We start from the raw sequence: 18,194 nt of genomic DNA, 5'->3' as shown, positions 1-18,194 counted from the left end.
TGTGTGTGTGTGTGTGTGTGTGTGTGTGTGTGTGTGTGTGTGTGTGTGTGTGTGCGTGTGCGTGTGTGCTAAAGATTCGTAAATTTTATTTATCTGCATTATTATAAAACGTAAGTTGTGCCAGATTATTTTTACTTGATAAAATATTGTTATATATTAGTGTGTTTGTCAGTATTAATTCTTATTACTAAACATTAAAAGTTTGTATTCCCATACAAAATTCTGCATTAATAACTTGCTTAAATATATTGATAATTATTAAATAAATATTACTTCGCGTTTCATTATACATTTGCTCCAGATTTTAATTATCACCAATCGTTACTATCACTTTTTTATAGTATTCTGTTTAAACTAAATCTCTAAACTAAAGAAAAAAAAGGTTATCAAATTAGACCTTACGACCAAAGATAACCACGCAGATTTCTTTTCAATCGAAAGAAAATCGAAAAAAGAATATTAAAATTTAGAGCAGCTAGCTGGAGATTTTTTTTCTATATATCGAAAAACTAGGAGAGATTCAAACTTCAAAGTCGGAGACCCGACCGAAAACCAAAGAGGTGACAACCGTGATTCTAATCGAACCGCTTGCCGTGCAAATGCGACTCTTCGCCCGGCGAGAGGCGTCAGAGAGAGAGATGAGGGTAAACTTGACATGCAAATATGTTTGCACTTACAAGGCGTAATCGTGCCTGCAGTAGAGTCGCATGCCGCGCAGGAAGCATGAGTGCTGATCGTGCAGGGGTCGTGCACAGGCGCAACACTTTAAACATCTCGAGTGCCAAGTACGACCCCCTACGCACAGGACGGTGCGCTCTCGTACGCTCTCCCCACAACCGCCGCAATCCATTTCCATAGCGTCGTATCCGTTATCGCTACTGCTCTTTTTTGCGACGGCGATGTTGTTGTTGTTATTCGTGTTGTTATTATTGTTATTGTTGTTGCTCTTCGGGCATAGAACGCCGTCCGCACATTCGGACTCCGTCTCCATTTCAGTCTGCAAGAATGCGAAATCGTGTTAAAGGTACTCGTATAATAATACTTTGAAGAAATTGTAAGCGTTGTAATTGTAATTGTTATAATATTACTTTTCCAATACGGTTTTGCAGAAGTATCTAAAAATCTAGTTAGATATAGATTTAAAAATAATTTTATTGCACTATCGCGAAATAATTATGTAAGACGCTCAAACACTGGTTGCTAAAATATTAAAACGTTTTGCAGATTGTTTATGTTTTCTCTCTAAATTCTTTGGAGTTGAATCTCACTCTAATAAGTGGTTCAATTTTCAATCTTTAAAAGTGAGATTTCATTCTTCAAAATGACATTCGGTCTAAAAGTTTTAGAAAATATAATTATTTTGATGGGCCATTATAATTACAATTCAATATAATTACTTTCAGATCTTATATTTATATTCGCAAATACTTCATAGATCTTACTCTTACAATCCATGTTTTATTCTGATACACTGTGTGTACTTTTAATTTTATATTTATTATTTAAATTTTATGACACTGAAGGAGACCAAAACTATAATCGAAACATTTGCAATCAACTCCTGTCCCACAAGGCGCCCTTGTGCAAAAGTCATTTTGGCGCCTCCAGTTGACCTTTTTTTAAAGAACACTTCTATGAGCATCTGACAAACTAGTTCAGTTAACACGGAAAATATATATTTTATATATATACATATATTTAAAGTATCAAATTGAATCTAAAAATAAATAAAAGTATGACAAAACAATCTTAGCAAAAATAAATATTGGAGCGTGAATCAAATATAAAAGGAGAGTGACAGAACATAAGCAAAATTTCTACAAAGCATAAATTGGAACAACGAAATATAAAAGAGGCGTTTATATCTTAAAACATTCTTTTACATTCTATTGTATCTTTACATTTCCTAGAATTTTTGTTTATGCCTCTGTCATTCTCTTCTTACATTCAACTTATGCTCCGATTTCGATTTTCATCAAAACAATAATATTAGTACTGACGAATTAATTTTGAACTTAATTTGATGCTCTCTTCAGCGTCCTCCATGTTAATACGCTCTGCGGTGCACAATTTGCATAATTCCGCTTAGGGTAGGCCTGTTTGCACCATTATATTTCGCATTTTTTCTGTAATAGTTCTATAACAATGTAAATACAACGCTTCGTTCTGCGTTTGACTATTTACTTCTTTTCTTTATTCATTCTTAGAGCTTTTATTTTCTTTTTAATTTCTTTTTAATTATTGTAATAAATTATTTATTTATTACAATAATTTAATTATTAAATTAAGTAATTAAATATTTCAGATCTATATCTACTTGAATTTTTAGATACTTCAGTAAAATTCTTTTCATGAATATGCGTATCATACACATAAAAGAACAAGTTTTTCTAAGTTGTAATTATAACGTAGTTATAATGATAACGTAGTTTACGATTTACCGCATGTAAATCGCGAAAGAAGAGAAAATCGATTCACGAAAAACTTAAAGATGAAAAGTTGATTGCCGAGGCAAGCGTCGAGTTCCCGGAGAGACATACGATTTCGGAACTAGGACTCCGAATCTGCCGATTAATATTCGGCAAAGTGAAATAATGGACGATCCATCGCTTCGGGGACTGTCAGGGCACGTCGAATGATAAATGATTCCTTGTGTCTCGACGATGCATAATCGCAAATCCATCGGGATTACTCGCGCGCGATAGTCTAATTATCCGCGTATTCATGTCGGCGCGATTTTGAAGCGGGCGCCAAAATTGGAGCCAGTACCGCCATTTTGTAACTCTTAGGTCCAGTTTCACAACTCACAGTTAATTCTTAACCGAAGTTCAACTTATTCATTATTTCTTTCCGATTCTAGAATTGGAAAGCGATGAGAAACAAGTTAAGCCTCAGTTAAGAATTAACTGTGAGTTGTGAAATTGGGCCTTCAGCCGACAATTCAGTATCGTTATATAATATACCTAACTTATATTATCGTTGCTTTTATACCTTACCTATATGTATATAATATCTATGCAAAGACAACAATACCGAATTGTTGTTAAGAATTACAGAATTGCGGTACAGATTATATCAATAGAAATTTTTCATCATTAAATCTGAGACACAAGTGAAAAATATAAACAACAAGAATAATAGATTTCAACATCAGAAGAAAGGGTTGCATTAATTGGAAATCTGATTGAAAATGGATAAATCAGAATATTCTGGTTGAATTTATTACAACTCGAAGATGAGATAACTAGAATTCGAATTAATATGTTCAAAGTCTTCTTCGTTCATTTTCAACCAAAAATTCTTCTCAATGAACCTATCAGAAAAGCATGTATGTATATCAGAATACACTTTTTAATACGTTGGAATTCTTTTATTCTCTGTTTTTATTACTTGTGCTTTTCAAAACTGATCTTAGAGTTTAAATATTCAATCTTATCACATCGACATATTCAATTTGCTTTTTTTATTGCACTGGAATGCACTAGAACTTTCCCTCTCGTTTTCCAAATTTCAAATATAAATGTATACTTATTTCGCTTTAAGTAAAAAAGTATACACTATATATATATATATAGTTTAGCTATAAAAAAACAGATTTATTATCTCGCAATCTATTAGAGCTATATAGACATCGCATTAATAATGATCGTTAATATCATTCACATCCGCAATACTTTTTTTCCGCTATCGATGCCAGGCCGACGGCGACGGCGCTCATTGTACGATGCGTCACCGGAGATAAACGCGGAGATACCGCCTATCAGATCCGCGCGCGGATTTCTTTCGCTGTGCCCCGTCACGGCACGCGCGCACGCTGCAGATCGTATGCAGATCGTATGTGATACTCGATAATATTAATTGGCACGCGAGCAATACACAAGGGTTATTGTTCGCCCCGGGAGGCGTGCGATGAGTTAATTACCCCGAGCGACCGGCGCAAAGCGCTCATTCGCGAACTCTTCACTCTCATGCGATTTCTTCGTCGATCGACGCTAAGAGAACGAGTGATTCTTTCGAACTATCGAGGTTGCGTTCCTTTACTCTGAATAATGCCCATTTCCATCAATGTAAATTAACTTTAATCTCGATTCAATTTATTTTTTCCTAATTCTAAGAATTAGAATAAGATAAAGGGTAAATTAAACCGAAATTAAAGTTAATTTACATTAATAGAAATGGACATATGAGAGTTAACTCATGCCATATTTATATCTTGTTTCAATCATTGTTAATGCCATGCATGCATCTTCTATTCTGTCAGAGGTTGAAGTTTCCAAAAGATAGAAGGAATAAAGTAGTATAAATATTCGGCATGCAATAGTTTGTGGCTTTCTCTAAAAAAGAAAGATCAAAAATGAAAATTCCAGTTTATTATCATTTTTTAATAATGTTATTTAATTGTATATAAATTCTAGTTAATTACCATTCACTCATGTCATTTAATTGTGTGTATCACTATAAGATTTATAAGATTCTTGCCGTTGTTATGTTTACATGGAAAAGACGGTTTTGCTAAAGTGTCTAAAAATTTAGTTAGATACAAATCTGAAAATAACTTTATTGAACTGTGAAAATACTCTTTAAAAATATGAGTGCGAATTTAATGCGATCCACATAATTAGTAGAACGCTGAATAAAACATTAAATGTTAAAACTCTTTGCAGCAATGCTTATTCATGCCTCAGATTTTTATGTAATTATTTTATCCAATAAAATTATTTTCAGATCTATATCTAGCTAAATTTTTACTTCAGCCAAATCATTTATTCCGTGTATACTGTTTTCTTTTAAAAAAGAAAAAAGTAAAATTATCAGATTTCAGAATGATCAATCGGAGATTTTTTCTACCTGCTAAAGAGCCGGTGATTCATTTCAACAGGTCGGAGTCAGGAACCGGAAAAATAGCAAGAGTGATGCTAATATGGTTCTGTGATTGCTTTATGATATCTTGAGGCATTACTTAAGAGGATTTTGAAATACCGAATATAAATACTCCAAATAAATTGTTTATTTAACTTAAATTAATTTTATTATATTTGACTTAAATACATACGTTTTTCAACAAAGAAAATAAAGATGGATTAAGTTAATTTAGTCAAATGTACAATTTTTTTCTCATTGAATCAGAGTAAAGTTTTAGAACAGTCCTGGAGAGTAAAGAGCAATGGCGAATCTCTCTCGAGAACGTCGAGAAAACGCGAAAACTGCACATGTCGTGACCGTCAAACATCTGCAGGGAAACTGACGGCACGACGGCCGCCATGGCCAATTTCGAGGATCCTCTTCCGCTTCCCCTGCCCTCGTCTCTGTCGACGTTGGAACTCATGTTCCACGCTCAATTCTACACGCGGGACCAGTGTAATCATTTCATGTGCACAACCGGACAGCTATTGATTTATGACTCGCCCGAAGGCGAAGCTGAACTTCCCACTTGTGATTTATGCCTCGTGGCTTTTCTCTGTCTTCTCTCGCGTGTGGAAACCACCTTCGCGTATCGCATACTGGCGTGCCGCGCGATACCTCGATTTATTAGTATCGTCGCATTGGACGATGAGTTTTAAATGTCGTGTAAGAGTCCTCGAAGGGAAGCGCTTCCAGTCGCAAGATGTGACTGAATGGAAAAATCATTGAAACGAGTTATGAATAACGGAAGGCAAAGCGCCCATATGAACATCTAAACAAACGTCTAACGTTGATCAAGATTTATACTAATTTCAGTCGTTCGAATTAATGTGTGAATGAACGTATACAATGTAGAAATTAACGAAAATAAATGGTGACTTAAGATGAGGAAAGGGAATAGCGCATATTACATGCAATTTTCCAGGATATTGATGAAGGAGCAACGACACGGCGCCACTTGACGTTAAATAAGAATGTCCATTGGGAATATGCTAGCTAGACTTCTCTTGAATAGGTTTAACTTTAGTGTACCTGCTCGAATTTATGAGCGACCGAACCTCATCCCTGTGTTCAAACAGGTAAATTTACAGCGGTTTGGAATCTAACCTGCACGGAAAGAAATGGCTTTGCTGAAATGTCTGAAAATAACTTTGTTAGATCATCAAAATAACTATGTAGAACGCTTAAGCATTGATGACAATATTAAAATGCAGGGAATAGAAAGTTACTTTTTAAAAGTAACAAGTTACTATAGTTATCGATTTTTAAAAGTAACTCGTTACAATTGCCATTACTTGAGAAAATAACTTTTCGTTACTTTTCTATTACATTTTTTTAAATCGACGACTATCAATCGCAGCGAACGAGTGTCTAGAGGCTTTCTCAAGCATTATTGTGTTGTGTCTAATCGTGTGCAAAGTAATAATAAAAGTAATTGTAAAATTCGTTACCGTTACCAAAAAAATGTAACTACGTTACTGTTACAGTTATCAAAAAAAAATAACGCAGTTACTAGTAAAGTTACAAAAAAAAGTAACTTGTAACTTCATTACAAGTAACGAGTTTATACTTCCATTTCCTGCTAAAATATGTATAATATCATTTGTGAGTGCGTACATGTAAGTGTATGTGCCTCTCGAAATAATTTCAAGCTAGTTCAATATACAGGATGTCCCTTAAAGCCGTAATACTTAAGGATAGATTTCTGAGATCATTTTAAGACGAAAATCCTAATCATATTTATCTAATTAGCGAATCCCTAGCATATTCCTAAAGTTCGTGAGTTCAGATGTAATCACTGTAATTAACGTGGTACAACGCAAAATGTCAGTCACACCCGGATGCGCAAATTTTAGGCGATATGTTTATTGTTAACATTAAATGCTAATAATTTAAAAACTAGCTTCGACATTTTAGAATTTTTGTCTCAAAATAATCTCAGAAATCTATCCTTAAGCGTCATTACGGTCTGTATGAGATAGCTTGTGTATACTTGATACGGATGTCGTGACAATCCCTACATTGCAAAAATAAGTGGACATCCTAGCAATCAATTTGAGAATCATATTATACACTATTATTTTAATAATCCAATAAAATTATTTTCAGATGACAATGACAAAAAGTTTTTACATTCTAGCAACCAATTTAATTATTTTGATGGTTTAATAAATTTATTTGCACGTCTATTTGCACATAACTAAATTTTTGAATACTTTAGCATAACTTTATTTTCATGCAGTTAAGCTTTTCTTAAAAGCCATTTGTTTGGCTATTGCGATTCGCAAATAAAATAACAATATCGTTTTCCTTTTAAAGCAGTGCGAGAATTATTTTTTTCAATGTACTAAGTTAAAATAATATATACACGCAATCAAATTTGATAAATCGATTCTGAAATTCGTCTTCATAAATTATCAATGTTCAATCACAAATACGTAATTCGCGCCACATATATTTGAACTTTCCCTTTCTCTTCATCCGTTAAAGAAAAGATTAAAATAGCTGTCAAATATTCTCTCACGCAAATCTAACTTGACGAGTTTCTATTTTTGTATCTGTTGCTCGTTTTGGAACGTTTTTTGCAATCAGCGAACGGGCGAGAAAGAATAATAGCCTCATTTTTTATTCGTCAACAAGCCTGGGCGGTGGTTGCTAGATGAACTGACAAAATGAGAAATGTGGAGAAGGCGAAGTTGGGACTCGCGGACTTCGAGACTGCCGGACTACCGGATATATCAGTGAGCTACTGGACGTTCTTCCTATAGTTTTACAATTTTGACACTATACATTCAAATCTAGAAATTTAGCTAGGCATAGATCTAAAAGTAATTTTATTAAATTAACAAAATAATTATATATTAGAACGCTCAAACTGGTTGCTAGAATGTCAAAACTTTCTATAGCAATCATCATAATAACATTTGTATTAGTTTGAAATTATTTCGAGAAACATATACATTCACAAATATACATTCAGCATAAGACAATACAAATATTACAGTGCACATAACGGTTAGATCAATTAATGTGAATATACAGATGATTGATTTATAGAAAATATTTAGAGTCAAGAGAGAAAAGACCTGGAAAGATCTATAGGGGAATATGATACGCTATCGATTAAGCGAATTGAATATGAAAGGTCTGATTTTTATTGCTACATTCTCTGAACTGATGCACAAGGTGCAATAAGTTGAAGTAAAACAAACGTATATTTGTTTCATTTCAACTTATAGCACCGTGTGCACCAGTTCAGAGAGTGCAGCAATAAAAAACAGACCTACAAATATTATAAGTTAAAGGACGATTAAATATTCATAAGTATTTGGCTCAATTTATTGTCACGATTTTATACATTATGCCGATTACAACCAAAATAGCATTACACATATTCAAGCATTCTACATATTATTTTGGCAATCCAATTAAATTATTTTCAAATTTATATCTAGCTAAATTTTCAAATACTTCAGTGAAATCATACTTTCCGTGAATGAATAAAACAAATTCCTTTTAAATTCAAATTAATGTTGTTTTCATATATAATAGGTACGTAATAGGTACGTTTAACAAAAAAAGCTTTAAACATTCTACGTTAATTGGGCTATATTTTTAGACTACAAAATAATTCTATTTCAATTTATATTTAAAGATATTGTCCAATCAATGCACGCAAAGCACTTATTAAAACTGTTAATTTTTCTATTGAACACAGCTAATATTTTTTATTACAAATTATTTATTTTTAAAAATCTTGCCAGAAAAGTGATAAGAAATCCGACGCATTTATTCCACACATGTATAGACTCGCCACTCACACATCAATCTGTTCAAAAATAAAAAACCTACCTTCATAATTACGCCGCCGCGATTAATCCAAACGCGATTATACGCTTCTTCTTTTCTTCATTTCGTCTGTCAGAATGTAATACCTACTCACGTATTATTATCGCGTCTCTTCTCACCCCTTCTTTCGCATATACTATAAAGTCTGCGAACCAAGTTCTCCACCAATCTATCCCATAGAGTTGGGCCGCAACTCGGCTCGCTCGGCCCGATCATCCGTCATTCGTTTACGCAGATGCGAGAAATCGCGAGCTTTGGCAAAAGAATCGAACGACACCCTACCCCGATCGGTGCTAAGAGAAGACTGACATACTCGGTTCTGTCCCTACTACGCCGTTCGATGGACCGTAGGGATGGGCGATGGAAGTGCAGTGGGGATGGTCTAACACACGCACACGGATACCCAACACTCACGTATCTTGACAGTCGGCTGTCTGCCATAAGAATATGTTTCAGATGAGAAATATTGCTGGGATCCATTACGAGCTGTAATCGAAATTCCAGATCGACGTAATTGCGACGAGTGACATCTGGCATGAAAGATACAAAAAACACGGCGTCAAGATGCGAAAGAGAAAGAGAGAGAGAGAGAGAGAGAGAGAGAGAGAGAGAGAGAGAGAGAGAGAGAACGCGTTATTTATTAAGGGATAAATCTCCTTATAAGCACTAGATAAAAAAATACATATGTAAGTAAAGCTTATTCTCATGTAAAATCTAAAATAAAATTGGAAGCAAATATAAATGTTGCATGAGTGTACATACAGAGAGAGAAAGAGAGAGAGAGAGAGAGAGAGAGAGAGAGAGAGAGAGAGAGAGAGAGAGAGATTATCGGAACTATCGTATACCAGTGTAACACACGCAACTCGCGTTACGTACATATCAGGCACGAGGGGGGTTGCAAGCTTGCGAGACAGATAGGTGGCGATAATAGGTAGCAGAGCACGGAGAGGATCGGAACTCCAGCTAGGACGTTAGGATGAACACTGTTGGATAAGCTCCGCCTACGGTACCCGCCCATGGTTCTCTCGGCGTAGAGCGGGGTACACGAGAACGAAACTACGCGACGGTGGGGACGCGTGTAGGTAGACTGAGTGTACGGGCACGCTCGCACAATTCAACGGTGCGGTGATAGATGGTGAGTCGCTTCGCGCGAGCTGGGGTACCTTATTGTCGACAGCCAAACTGCCGAATGGAATTTCAGCGGTGATTCGCAAACTCCAACCCAAATCTTGGCGCAAACTTCGTTTACGAGTCACAGGGGCACATCCGATATAGCACCGCACTCCGAACTCCGACGTATAATAGAAGTATGCGTGCGTTCCTACGCTCTTGCGTTTGCTGAAAGACAATCGCGAAATATTTTTCACATATACGATGCTGTGTTATACAAAAGAAAAGAACAGTTTTGCTAAAATATTTGTAAATTTAGGTAGACGCAGATTTAAAAATATTTTGTTAGAATCAACCATCAAAATAATTATTAGTAGAAAATTCAACAAATTTAGAAATATATAACATATAGTAAGCGAGGACGCTGGTTATCAATTAGCGCAATTCTTAATATTAAATATATAAATCTTGATTTTTTATTATTTTGTAATTTCACATTGTTAACTAGGCTAGAAAATTCAAGTATGATAAATAATACTACAATACATTAAATTTTGGCAGCTTAAGTATTGTCAGTACTGAAAATCTACAATTCACGTTGCGTTTATATTGCACGTTTTCAGTGGCAATATATATCGAAATATAGCCTAATTAGGCATTTTAATAGACCAAAATTATTTTTAAACCTTATTTAGCTAAATTTTTAGATACTTTCGGAAAGCTTTCTCTAAAATTTCATTAAGAAAGAAATATTTATGATTAAATTGCATAGTAAAATAATTATTAGGATCTCCATTTTTATAATTATTACTTCTATAAATTAATAATAATAATTTATAATTCTATATATCAAATAAAATATAGAATAGTTGGCATTGAAATTGAATTATAGTCCTAGCTCCTATTATCCTAATTATTTTACTGCAATTATAATCACAAATATCAAACACTTTTTTCCTCATTGTCAATGCAAAATTAAATATTTTCATTAACTTTTTATCCTCTCCACTCATATCGAACGAGACAGAATGGAAGAATAAATTTAATATAATTTTATGTTAATCAAAGATACGAAATGGATCCTCTTTTTTCATCCAAATAAATATGAGTTTTCGAGGAAGTTCGAGCACCTGTTTGTATTTTCACTTCGCCGCAGCCCGAATCGTAAATCATTCCCGAATAGACTGGCGGCTTTTATCACCACTATCCCCCACACTCACGGTCTATACCATTTTTATCTCTCTATGCGTTTAGCGTCACCATGCACACAGACGCAACGCATTATACATTTACGATCCCGTTTAGTTTGGCTGCGGGCGCGCGTATCCACGTCCACGCCCAAAATGAATATGAATTTCTCGCGTTGTGGAAAACTGTCAAATGAGTTTTCGATTCTGTCGCCCGTGTATTTTATTGCTGGGCGATCGGTGAGCCGTGAAATGTCTCGCCTGTTAAACACTCGATTTCCTTGGAGAAGATAGATGATCGTTGTGCTGTCGAATAAATCGTGTTCCATCGGGACAATTAATTTTATCAAGACATCGTCAAAGTATTAAGAATTGCGACCGTTTTCGCAGCGTTCTAAAACATTAGTTACATAGAAGAAGCAGCTGTGTACAATCTTTTAATATAATTGGTTCTTGGCTTTAATTCCTCATTGAGGAATCTTAGTGTATAACTATAAACCAATGGCTGCGTTTAACAGAAAAACCTGCGAAGTAATTATAAAATGCAATTATGAAATTCTTTAATTGATTACCCCTCAATTGGATTTAAATATATAAACTAATTATATTAAAGAATGTTACAAAAGTTGCAAAGCTACTTTTCCTGTTGAACGCAGCCAATCATATTAAAGAATGTTACAACAGTTGTGTGAAACTGCTTCTTCTGCTGACCACAGCCATTTGCAACATTATTCGCAAACATCTGCATGCTCGAGGCGAAGACGAATGAGCGTGCATTTCCGAGAGTCCGCGCCTTTATTTATTAACTTCGAAGCAAGCGCGTAAAACCGTGTAAATTTACCTATATGCGCCAAGTTCTCTCGTGTCGCCTCGCGCCGCTTCGAGAACGAGCCATTAGTAACGCTTACCCGGCATAAAGCGAGAAAAATGGCAGTCGAATTATTCCGGTGGCGAAGCCAACTGTGAACAAAGATCCTTCTTCGTGAGGTGCTTGGAGGATCTTCTCTCGTGGCGCAAACCTGCGGGGTTCCACCCCGTCCCGTCGGTGCCGAACAAATCGAAGGCGACAACGCGACGGTCTCGCATCCACGAGCCGTTCGTATGAGCCCATTAATCGACGCGATCGAGAGTCGGGCTCGTCGACGGTCACCGAGGAACATACCGAAGCGATCTCGTGCATCCACGAAGAAAAAATTGGATAATTAATAACATATCCAGTCGCGAGTATCTGAGAGCATCGTCGCTATTATTTTTATATAGTAATCCGTAATAGTAAGTTTTACATTAGGGAGTTTTTGCAATATCGTTTATCCAGATACGATGAATGCTAAAGTCGGGTTATCTTCTTCTTAACAATCAATTAAGAAAAGAATAACACTTTAACTTTATTTGAATTTACGTTATTGCAAAAACTCCCTAATACTAATAATGCACAAATATTGTAAAATCGGATGTTATACCTTCACCCAAATTTTGACAATGCTTACATTGACAAAGGTATAATCAATTTTAATAAATATTTATTTGAACACTGCCAACTAAATATTTATTAAATATAAAGATATATTTGTTTGGTACCAGAACTATTAATTTAATATTCTTTTATTGAACAAATATTTATTTACTAAACGTTTAGTTGGCAGTATTGAATTAAATATTTATTAAAATTAATATAGTTTTTCCTCGGGGGGTGTAAACAATACGCATGTGAAAAGATTTAAAATTTTAAGACAAATTCTTCATTTCTTATGTCTTATTTTTTATATCCTCATTTTGAGCATGCGTGCTATCTAAACATTTTTTTTAATTTGGATTTTTAATTTGGAACAAAGTTATCCCGACTGAGCCAAAATTATCCGATAAATACTACTCAGTGGCTTGTAATACTGAATAGCGTGATTATTAGTTACCATGTCGCACAATATTTTGAGCTTGCGCAATAGTATACCCTCGCATTTTTTATCTCTTGATTATCCCTTGCCTGTTCTTCACATGTCATGCTGAGTTAGAAGAGTCCACCCTCGCGGTGTTTCCTAAAATGTCTAGAGAGGAGTCTTCGGTCACGATGCTGGGTATAGGAATACTTTATTATTATCATTAAAATGATCGCCCACCCGACCTGTTCGCGTTCGAAGTTTAAACGTCGGGTGTGCCACGAGACCTCGAGCCATGGAACCTGTGACGCTATTGTCACCCAAATCCCCGGAGTTCTCGTAAAAGAATACAAATTCGAGAAAGTGGGATAGCGAGTCGAACTCGCAGCACTAACCACCTGCTGTGCAAACAGCAGGAACGTTATAAAAATCCGGTTCGCTGCTTCTCAACCGAAAACGCGAGTGTTTAACAACGTACTATCTGCCTCGCCTCCGCGTTTACGTGGACCACATAAAACAGTTACATAAACGATAAGGACAAACGATCTTGACCTAATAAATCTTGGCACTGTGTGAAACGTCACAATATGCTTCGATCTCGACTCCGAACATTTTACTGTTGAGTATAAATCTCATTATTAAGAAATAAAATGATTATAATTACTTTAAGTTATTCTAATAATTTATCATTTTTGGTGCCAATATATATTTTTTTTTGTAGAACTGTAAATTTATTTTATTATTATTATTATTATTAACATTATATTATTATTAATATTATAGCAGTAATAATTATAAAAATGAAGCTTCTAACTATAATTATTTTACCATACAATTATAGTCACAAATATCAAACATTTTTCTTTCAATATTTATACAAAAAAAGCCTCGTAATGTCTCTGAAAATAAAAATGCTTGTTTCATTGTGCTTTTTTAAATCTTTGGATTTGTTGACTTTTTTAAAAGACTGTGAATAGTCTCGGAGTTGTGAACGAAGTAGCGTGTTCTAGTACGAATTCAATTTCAAAAGTGCGAATATGGGGAAAATAATTCTGCGATAATATTCTGCAAATTTGACATTCTCAGTGCCTTCCACGCAGCAGACGCAAGCGATTGCGACAGTAACGGAGAGTCGACGCGACGCTCTCTCATCCTCTTCGTCCGCATCCTACATTCAGCCTCTTGCTCTGTGATCTCAGGGCGCCTCTGTTTCATCCCTCTTGAAGTTAGCTAACAGCAGGATCCTGCACAATATAGTCGTGATTGCAAATCCGCTCGTTATCGCCAAAACTGTGCTCAACCTTACGAAAACCAGCTTTCGCCCTACGAACTCTCGCACTTCGTCTTCCTTCTCTTTCTCTCTATCTATATCTAACTATCTATCTATTATCTATTTATCTTTCTTTCACAATATATGCCATCGTTTATCTTTTCTTTGATGAAATCAAGAACTTTTTTATGTATAACTATTTATCGCCTATTTGGCGAGATGCGCTCAAAAAAACAAAAAAAATTTAACAATAGATAAAATATTAGGATTTTTAAAATTAAAGGAATGCTAACAAGAATATAAGTAAAAGTCAAAAGATGCGGAAATTGCAGGTGCGTATTATAAACAATAAAATAAAATAAATTTCTCTTAATTGCAATAAGAAATATATAAGAATCAATTAACGGCATTTTTTCGGCTTAATTTTAAGCCAACTTCAGCAATATTACAATAATTATTCCAGAAAAGAAAAGAAAATTTAATTTAAAAATTTAATTTGGTCGCAAACTTGAAAAATGATTTCCGCTAAAAAAACGCGTTTTCAATTTGATTCGCAATCAAAATCTTAGCAACAAGAAACAAAGACTCGAATGACGCGCAATTAAAGACGATCGTACGCATCATTTGTTCGATTGAATTAAAAATTGCAAAAGCCGCAAAATTATAAATAATATATTTACTTACACACGAAAAACAGAATGTGTGAACGTCAATACAGTCAAAACACACTTCTGTCAACGAAAGCGATTAAATATCAATCGACAAAATATTCTTATAATTGCACAAGTGCGAGAAAATTGATTTCTAAAATTATCGGCTCACGAAAATTATTTTTGAATATTATTGGCAAAATTAATGGATAACAACTTAGCGTTCACTAATTGTAAGGTGCAAAATTGATTAAAAATTATATTTATTTCAGGAACGATTTTGCTGAGATATCTATATAAAAATTTAACCAAATACAAATCTAAAAATAACTTTTTATTAAACCATCAACATATTTATATAAACTCAAACATAATGTGCAAGATTGAAAAAAAATTTGATATTTTAGCAATCAGTTTGAACAACCTCCATAATTATTCTAACAGTCCAATAAAACTATTTTCAGATTTGTATTTAGCTACATTTTTATATTTTTACCAAAATTTAATGTCTATAATTAAATTTTTTTTCATGTTTAAGAAATTTAGCATCCGAGACACCATGGTCTCTAGATCACATAACGTATAATAATTAAATAATAAATATTAACTTGAAAATATGAATTAATAATTAATTTCCAAATTTCCAATTTTTTAATATTTTATTTTAAAAAATAACTTTATAATTTGATAGTCACGATATTTTCATATAGTGTACACAGTTTTTACTTATATTGTTATAGAAAAATCCATAAAAAGATTTGAATTTGAAATTAAACAGAGATGTATGTTGCATTTTGAACATTTTATTTTAGAAACATTTTTAATTATCATTTCTATAACCTGATATTTTACAACATGTCTCTTCTTGTCAAACAATTGTCCAATAAATTATTTCATTCTTTTGTAAAAAAAAAGAATCGCTATGAAGACATTACAATAAATAATGAAGCAATAATGAAATACTACGCTCAGTTATAATAAAAAAATAAAACTTAAAAAATATTGATATTTGCGACTATTGAATATGCGATTTCAAAATTCAAAGCGTTATTATTACATAGCGTTATAGAAAGTTTGATCCAATCGATCGTACATTCATATATTAGGTTATATGTAGTAAAAAGAAATCCATTATTTTTGCATGAAATTGAATGCAAAAATAATGGATTTATTTTTACTACATCTAATATAAACGCAAAACTTTTTTATACTCGCTTCTAAGGACATTCTTCCAAAAATTAATTTAGAGATTTTACAATAAATCGATGTATTTTGTGAAAAATTGATTTTTCCAACTAAAAGGATTTTTAACTACTTTAAACCGATCTTTTTCTAAAGAACTTTTTTTTATAAAAAGGATATTTCGAAGCGATTTTTAAATTATATTTAACAAATTCATCCGAAAATCACACATCCCTATTCGCATCTCACTGTTTTTTATATGATTTTAAGATCAAGTTACGAGATCACGCTATGAAGATCGTTATTCTTTTCGAGGAGAGTTGACGACAAAGGCCGCGGAACAATAATGGATGAGTTTTGGTAGCGCATGCCAACGATTCTCACCTGTAATAGCACAGGTCGTTTCGTCATCGAGCGGGAATGCTGTGGGTTCAATCTATAAGCGACATTCGATTCACGCTGCCTTCTTTTCCCGGGGGACGATCGACCGATGCTGCACATGATTACGTTGAACGTTTTGTTAGTCTAGCACACAGGGATACCGAAAAAATAGCGACGACGAATGGATTAAGACTAACGCGCTTAGCCGACAAACAAACATAGAGAACAGCAATTCTTCTCGTCCCTGAATTCTCTCTCACCCTGCGCAGTTAAATCCCCGCGCGTCCTTCTCAGGCATACGTGAACGGTGTTTCCTACGGGTGGCGAGATTTCTTCATGGGAACGCATCGCTTCCGCCTCGCTCGCAGGTGCATCGGAGCTTAATAAAGCCGCACCGATGATTCAGCGCGATGCGAGTCGTCTCGGCTCGGCGCGGCGCGATTCGCGTACCTATATGCTGATAATATTCGCGATAATTAGCGACGCGAGAGATGCGACGCTGATAAAATCGTCTTTCGTCGATTGTCGATTGTCAGTTTCCATCGTGAGACCGCTAGCTCTGAAAATCAAGTCATGCTGCAGGCACGGAAAACAAAGAGTACTTTCCACAAGGTGACATAAGTCGATATAATAAGTGTCGTTTTACCTTTATTATTCATTGCATGCCAAGAAAGATAGAATGATATTTGTGTCGATAACGACCCGAGAGGGTTTGTATCAATCTAGATTGGATTAATGATGTTGTATGTTCTCCTATTGGTGGAATATGTAACGTCAATTAATAGTAGAACATTCGCTCTAACGAGCGAATATATATCCCAAAAATGGAAGCAAATCCGCTTGGGTCGAAAACGCTATAAATGTAAAGCAATCGTTCGTGGACATTCCACGCGACGCGTGGAATGTGATAATCCTTTTTTCACATGAACAAAGAATAGAAATTTATCCGGATATCGCGGATAGTTCAAATCTCGCGGATCGTAAAGGAGGTCGAAACATTACGCGCCTCGGGCATATTGTAATCGTATATCGTTGGCCCTCATCGCGGATGATCATCGATAAGATCACAGTCGACATGCTCGCGTGGGATCGTTTGATCGGTCTATAAGGCCGAAGTCATTGACGATTCCAACAGGACGGCAAAGATCGCAGGACACCGCAGATAGGAGCGTGCGAGATCGATATTATATTATGTAATAGTATGAGGCCACGTGTCGGCGTTCGAAGCCCCGGAATGAGATTCATTTGGTCCCACATCGCTTGAATCTCTCGATTGTTGGGTGAGCACAGTGTTTAAGAGAGAGAGAGAGAGAGAGAGAGAGAGAGAGAGAGACAGAGAAACAGAGAGAAGGAGAAGGGAGAAGAGGCAGAAAGGGCTCGACAACGTCTCACCGAGAAACGCGCCGCAACATCATCGCTACATCGCACGTGGGTTTCATCCCTCTCGAGTCAACGTTCAACAATGAACCGCACCCCGCGCACGCGGTGGTACTGTGAACTGTAATCCGATTATTCCTCTCGAATCAGCGAACATAGCCTGCCGCGAGCCTACTTCCGCCTCTCGCGTTGACAAGATCTTATATCGTCGTCACGAGATGCACTACCGTTAAATCTTTGTCTTCGTGCAATGAAATCAAAAACGAGTGCAATATAATAGGAAAAAAGAGAGAAAGAGAAAAGGATAAAATTATTAATATTCTAAAGCAAGTGTCTAGTAGAAAAATAAAAAAATAAAGAAGATATTTACAATTTAATACTAAAAAAATAATTACTTAATTACTTATTTTAG

At 35.0% G+C, this 18,194-nt stretch overlaps 1 protein-coding gene across 1 annotated transcript in view; it reads right to left on the bottom strand.

Annotated features, from left to right (window-relative positions):
- LOC108692273 (LIM/homeobox protein Awh-like) overlaps positions 1-5,500 on the bottom strand; it is a 14,069-nt gene extending 8,569 nt beyond the window's left edge. Inside the window, exons 1-2 of the mRNA XM_018200450.1 lie at positions 5,453-5,500; positions 678-997 (exon numbers count right to left, since the gene is read on the bottom strand). Of these exons, the coding sequence (XP_018055939.1) occupies positions 678-997; positions 5,453-5,500 (368 nt within the window). The remainder of the gene's footprint in view (positions 1-677; positions 998-5,452) is intronic.
- Between the last annotated feature and the right edge of the window lie 12,694 nt (positions 5,501-18,194).

Source organism: Atta colombica, unplaced genomic scaffold (assembly GCF_001594045.1).
Source record: "Atta colombica isolate Treedump-2 unplaced genomic scaffold, Acol1.0 scaffold68, whole genome shotgun sequence".
Taxonomy (NCBI): domain Eukaryota; kingdom Metazoa; phylum Arthropoda; class Insecta; order Hymenoptera; family Formicidae; genus Atta; species Atta colombica.
This window is presented reverse-complemented; position numbering and strand designations above follow the sequence as displayed.